Source organism: Rattus norvegicus, chromosome 10 (assembly GCF_021556685.1).
Source record: "Rattus norvegicus strain SHRSP/BbbUtx chromosome 10, alternate assembly SHRSP_T2T, whole genome shotgun sequence".
NCBI classification, from domain to species: domain Eukaryota; kingdom Metazoa; phylum Chordata; class Mammalia; order Rodentia; family Muridae; genus Rattus; species Rattus norvegicus.
This window is the reverse complement of record NC_141543.1, coordinates 85915001-85921791: the sequence shown is the minus strand read 5'-3', so window position 1 is coordinate 85921791 and position 6791 is coordinate 85915001. Positions and strand designations below refer to the sequence as shown.

Genomic DNA, 6791 nt, shown 5'->3' with positions numbered 1-6791 from the left:
CGGATCCAACACATTGTATCATAGTAGCTTTGAACTCACAGAACTTTGCCTGCATAGAGATGGGATTAAAGGTGTGTCGCCACGCCCTGCTCTAAACACTATTTAAGCACAGAACAACAGACTAAGTTCCAGAGTGTTCTGCTTCATACAACTCACCAAGTTAGTAAAGCAAATTCTGCTAACCTTCCAATTCCTCCATCCTCAAATTCCAGCAGGGCCAGCTCCTCTCTCCTTCCCTTCCCTGAGCTCTGGCTAGGCTCTAAGCCCTGATCCGGCCCAACTCCAGTGTGTTAACTCTGCCCTTATCTAAGCTCATAGGCCCTCTTGCCAGGATGCAGGAATCCTGGGTCCTGGGCACACTCACTCTGATCTTTGGCCTGATACCCAGTCTGCAAGGAGTAAGGGGCAATGAGGTAAGCAAAACTCTTTGTCTTTGGAGGACCCCCTGAGGCAGAAGCTGTCCTTGGAGCCCAGTCTCAGCCTTACCATGTCAGGAATTCCCTTAACCACAGGCAATCGTTAACTTTATTCTGTTCTGTTCTGGGAAAAAGGAGGGAGGGACCTCTGAGGGAGGCCCTTGGGAAACCTGGGGCTGTAGTCATGGCAGGACTGTGTTGTTAACTGAGCATTTTTACCAAGTAGAGCCCTGAATAGAATGTTTGACCCCCGTTTTAGTCTTGATATGTCTTATTAAAGTCTGAGTCAGATTGAGGAAACTGACTTGCTTGTCTGTGTGAGGAGAATTTCCTTCCCTGTTGCCTTAAGGCTGGTGACCTTGGGGTGTAGTTCATTGCCTCTATTAGGCACCTATCTGAGTGGGTAGGAGGGTGTGGAGGCTACTGGAATGATCTTTACCGAAGCCAAAGCTGCCTTCCTAGTCTTCATTGGTTGGCACAGGGTCTACTTCTAGCTGTCCTAGAAACTGTGGAGTTCTCAGATGGAGGCATGCTCCACCACACATGGCGATGGTTTGAGGTGAAGGAGCCAGAGAGGGCAATGCCTTGATACCTGGAGGAAGAGAGTCTGATTAAGACTTTATGCAGTACTGCTATGGTCAGCATGGGATTCTGTATGGAGACCGTGGGTGCCTCAAAATACTGAAGAATACAGGGCTGGGGTTTCCCACGGGGTCCTGAGGATGGATAGGACATGAGTATGTTTGGTGAACCCCAGAGTTGTCTCTACTGATGACAGTGACTGGTGGGTGTATGCGAAGTGAGGGGCTGAGGTTGTCCCTGGGGAAGGGGAGCTGTGGAGTTAAGGATCCACTAAAGGTGGCTTCCTAGGCCAAGCTCCAATGATGTGTGTGGAATCCAAGGGTAGTGGGGCATATCTTTAGTTCAGAGGTCTTTGGCAGAGATCTGTAGATCTCCATAGCAGGCTAGCCAGGGTAACACAGTGATCCTCTTGCCTGTGTCAATAAAAAAAAGGGTGAAGGAGCTTCCTTGGTTCTTCAAGCCTTTAATCCCAGCTAGTGAGGGAGCAGAGCTAGGCTCCAGTTGCTGCCTCTGGACATGGTAGTTACAGGGACTGAGATTCTGAGACCCACGGTCTGGAACAATGTCTGAGCAGAGAGTACCCCCAGTTATTTCTGAGGCAGATATTCCTTTACGGTATTAGGCCTCGCCTTGCCTGTGTATCTTGAAGTCCTGCCTTCATTTGAGTTCTGTACTGATGGACATCAAATCCTGGTTTACCCACATCTACCTGATTCATTGCCCGGCTGGACAAGCATCTAGCATCTGAGACCCAACTCCCAGGCTGTGACCTCTGATCTCTTTCTTTTTCCTCCCACAGACTGTATGCACCTGGGAAGACTTGTAAGTATGGGACATTGTCGATGATGTCAGTAAGGCAGTGGGGACTGGTGTGTGCTCCGATTCTGCCCTGGATATGGGGACAGATATGTAATTCATACCACGTTTAATGAAACCACAACCCCTGTCACCTTGCCAATGCTTGAGATCTCCTGGTCTGAAACTCCTGCTAATTCCCAACCTTCCATGGTTGGGAGTGGGGAGACAAAAATGATCCATGTGGCACTCCTGCCTCCCCTGTAAGATCCTCAGCAGAGGGGCTGGAGAGATGGGTCATCAGCTAAGAGCACTGATTGCTCTTCCAGACGTCCTGAGTTCAAATCCCAGTAACCACGTGGTAGCTCACAACCATCCGTAATGAGATCTGATGCCATCTTCTGGTGTGTCTGAAGATTGGTACAGTGTACTTATATACAATAAATAAATAAATCTAAAAAAAAAAAAAGATCCTCAGCAGATCACTCTGCCTGAGGAAAAAGGGCCCCTTACTGCCAGGGACAACTATGACCTCAGGTCTCAGGTCCACAGACCAATTCCTGCCGGTTAACCCAGGATAGATCTGTACCCTCACCCACTGAGGGTGGCTTGCACTTGAGGTCCTAGGTGTCTAGGGAAGCAGAGAACCTTTGGTTTGAGGCACCGATTTCATCGGTATCTCCCCATTCCTGTTTATCCTGACTAGACACTGCCCCAAAGGATTCAAATGCTGTGACAATGAATGCTGTCAGGAAAGCAAGATCTGGGATCCTGATACTGAACGCTTCACTTAAGCCCAGGGCTTCATCCACTGAGGGCTGGATCCACTACAATCAGGGTGGGTTGGGTAATGGAGGAGGTCCAGCAAGGGCACATGGCTTAGGCACTTATGACAATACCATCCCCCACCTCCCTAGCATCGCACTGATCGTCTTTTGTGTCATCACCTTCGCCCTCCTGTGCATCTGTGGCCTTGTGATGTGTAAGTGCAAAGGACGACAGCATGACCTCAGACCAGCAGAACATCAGACTCCCACAAATCCACCCTCCAAAGATCCTCTAGAGAGCATTTGGGTCACCTCCGTGGATCCCCTACCAACCATTCGTAAGTTGGGTCTTTCTGCCCCAATAACTAATGTGTTTCTTAGCCGGCTGCCCAACCTGCTTAAATGATGGTTTGGAGGCTGGGGGACTATAGACTGGGAAGGGCTCTTCCTACTGTATTTGTCCTTTTTTTTGTACCAAGATATTAAAAAAACAAATGTGCCTCTTCTCCTGCAGGTTGTTCTGAATTCAACTGGGACTGAAACACGTCCTCCCTACAGCCTCAGGCCTGAAGGCCCTACTGTCCAGATGACAGCGTCTCGCTATGCAACCCTTTGACCCACCTCACACACAAACCTCTTGGAGGCAGCCAAAGACCATGGAATGACTGAATATCCCATCCTGTCTATTGTACTGTGATTGCATTGATTGTACTTTTATACTGCTGTCCCTTTTTGTCATGAGAGCTAAACTAGATCTGTAATCTCTGTCACACAATAAAGGCTGTTGATTTTTTTAAGAATTGCCGGAGTCTGTGGTGGATATAAAAAAAATCATTGGCAGTGGTCTTCCCATCTAGACTGGACAGCTCACTCTGCCATTCCACAGAAGCCAGTCTGTGCCTGGAAGAGAGTGAAGACTGAACTGGTCAGCCTCTCTGAGACGTCTTCATCCATACCTGTGAAACTCACTGCTTAGGTGTGCAGGCAGGGCAGGGGGCTGTCCTGGACTCACTCTGTAGAGCAGGCTGGCTTGAAGTGTGGAATCCTCTGGCTGCCACAGGAGATGGCATGACAGGGAATCCTGGGACATTCAGACTCTGAGCGAGAACAGTAGATGATGACAAAATGTTACTGTGCAGGGAAAAGAAGTCATGATGGAGGGAGTGTGGGTAGACAGGTTTGTTTTGATGTGGGAGTCTTTCTAAAGGAGGAGGGACACCTCAGCCTCCTTCCCCCCCACCATAATGAAGATGGTCTATGGCTTTCCAATCAGTGCTTGGCCTGCAGAGAGTGGCTCTCCTGAAGTTCAGTGGCTGCAATATCATGTTTAACACGTGTATTCATCGGTGTGGGAAGGTCACAGGTCCCGCTGGTGTTTCAGATTGTTATGAACTGCCATGCGGGTTTTGGGAATTGAACTTAAGTACTGACAAGTAGCAGGCATAAATAACCACTGGCCCTTCTCTCCAGGCGTCTGACAGAGTCTTTTCCCACTCAGTTTCTGAGGGTTTCGAGAAGTGGGTAAGGGTTTAGAGAGGTCATGGTGTCACAGGTGAGCCTACACTGTAGCGCTCTAAGCTCTGGTTGATCCACTCACCTGCCACTGCTGTTGTTGGCAATCATCTCATATTCCTGGCATCTCCAATATGCAGGGGTCCTCACAATGAAGTAGGCATCACCCATATCCTCTCATAGGCTCTCTTCATGGTGCCAAGCCTCGGTTCCTTTGTATGACCTCTTCTGTCCTGGACCATCAACTACAACTGAAGCTGCACCTTCATCAGTGGCCTTCCATGCTCTCTCACAATTCCAAGCCTCAGGTCTTCTTCATGACTGCTTTGTGTCTTCAAAACCAGTACCACCTGGGTGACCCTCACACATTAGCAAGTACAGCTGCAGCATGTGGTACAACCTTGGCTATCCCTGAACACAGCAACTTTGAGCTCACTGGAAATACTTCCCCTCACCTCAGCGACAATGGTCTCTTCTTAATCACAGCTCATTGCTCAGCTCCAGTTAAACAACATCAGTCTTCCCTGTCATCCATTCTGTTTCTATCTGGGAAGCCAGAGCCGCATGGAAGAACCAGCTGAGTTCTGCTGAGCGCCATCAAGACAATGACCCGCTCCCCCATTCCATTCCCAGCGTTCTGTTTCCCATGTCCCTCTCTGCCTAAGCTTTGAATTCCTGGATAGTGCTCTGCAGGCTGTCCTGGAACTAATAGATCTGCAGGGCTCAGTCTCCTGTAACGTTGTATTAAAGGTGTGTGTTATTATCCCTGGGATTAAGCCTTTCTTCACCTAGAGCCTGCTTTCTCCCAGGATGGTCTTGAACTCATGTCCTGGGCCTTTCTCCTGGGATAAAAGGTGTGTACCACCATGCCTGCATCTACATTTTGCTGGGTAGGATCTTACCTGAAGGTAAACACACAATTAAATTCAATTATCTTTATCATAGAATTCAGCTCCATAGCAGTTCCTGGTGCTCCTTTAGTACTCGAGTGTGCATTTTTCTTTTTATTTTTCCTTTTTCAGCTTGCTAAGCTCATTGAAAAGTCTGTTCAGGAGAAATAACCAAAGAACAAAGATTTTGCTGAGACTTCCCATGTCAAAGAAATTTATCTGAGTCTCTTCCTCTGAGCCTGAGGTAGACTCTTCAGTCAAGGGCCAAAAGTAGCCACATTCTTCTAAACCAAAACAGTACATAAACAGTATCTAAGACACATGTTGAAATACTTCACTGGAACCTCATGGCCCAAGTCTCAACAAGTCACATCAGTGTGAGTACAAAATTCTTCCATATTCCTACTAGGATGGCCCAATGATCCCCATTTAAAACAGCCCAGTGCTTTGGATATTTAAAGCTATAAAATCCATATTCATCCAAACAAAGGCATGTTCAGACGTATGACAGCAATACCCCAGTTCTGGTACCGACTTGTCTATTACTTAGGTTTTTACCTCAGGGAATGTACACCATGACCAAGGCACCTCTATAAAGACATTTCACTGGGGCTGGGTAACAGGTTCAGTTGTCCAGTTCATATCATGGAGGCAGGAATATGGCAGCCCCAAGGCAGGCATACTGCAAGAAGAATGGAGGACTTCTTCATCTTCATCAGAAACAAGCTGAACAGTAACTTCAAGCCAGATAGGATGAGGGTCTCCAAGCCAAATGTCAGAGCGACACTCCTACTCCAATCTCGACACAGTTTGCAATACTGCCAATCTGGGCCAAGCACATGCCAACCATCACACAAGAAAAACTTTCTGTTATCTCAATACAATTTTAATCTCCTCCCCTCTCCTCAACAAGAATACATGGAGGTTGGATGGATGCCAGATACTCACAGGAAATAACCCCTGTTCCATACTGCCATCAGGGACACGGGTACTAGACACTTCCCGTCATTTCTCCAGCGCACCCACCCCAACACTCTTGTCAACTACACAGGGTGTCTGGCCTTCTCCTCTTCTTGAGACCTAATTCCAGGGGGGCTCCCGGTCTGGCAGGGTGGCAGGCAGCAGGCTATGAAGGACCACAGAATTCTCTATAAGCACACAGACAGACACATTGGGGCCTGGGCAGAGGCCGGAGGGCCAGAAATCCAAGTTAGCAACAATTTCTCTCAAGAGGGAAGAAGTGTGAATGTTGTTGGGAAATATCAGCACTGTCCCAAGGGGGTTCCAGCAAGAGGCACACCCACCTCCCCCCTTTTGAATCCCCAGCCATAGTCTCCAGAGATTTAAAATAGAGGGGGGATTCTCTGGGAACAGATCCCAGTTGCACTTGGGCTGACTCTGTAGGGTTCTGATTTTGAGCATTAAAGGAAACAAGGGATAATGAGAGTCACAGGCAGATAGTGGGAGAGAGACCACGGGACAATTCCTTGCAGGAGAATGAGGGAGCTGCAGGGTCCCTGAGACACAGTTGGTGATGGAAACAGCAGGACAACAGAGGGGCCCAAACAGATACCTTTGGAAGTGGCACCCATTAGGACAGTAAAGCTGGAAACAAAGACTGGGAGAGAAGTTGAGGCTTGGAGAATTTCTCAGAATGACAGGTAATAAAGGGACCAAAAATAAGGGGAGGCTTCCTAGAAGTTACCTGTATCCCACAGCCAAGTTACAGAGGAGAGGGAACAGGGCATGTGAGATGCATATAGCATTCACAGCAGAGCCTCCAAGGGTCACCTTTCTGTGTCACCAGACCAGACAGCAACTCAGTCACT

General features: G+C 48.3%; 1 protein-coding gene across 1 annotated transcript in view; it reads left to right on the top strand.

Moving 5' to 3' along the window:
* The first annotated feature begins 332 nt into the window (after positions 1 to 332).
* Positions 333 to 6791, top strand: part of LOC148003065 (transmembrane protein 92-like) — an 11656-nt gene continuing 5197 nt past the window's right edge. The window contains exons 1-3 of the mRNA XM_087575163.1: positions 333 to 413; positions 1798 to 1820; positions 2711 to 2775. Coding sequence (XP_087431289.1) covers positions 333 to 413; positions 1798 to 1820; positions 2711 to 2775 — 169 coding nt within the window. The remainder of the gene's footprint in view (positions 414 to 1797; positions 1821 to 2710; positions 2776 to 6791) is intronic.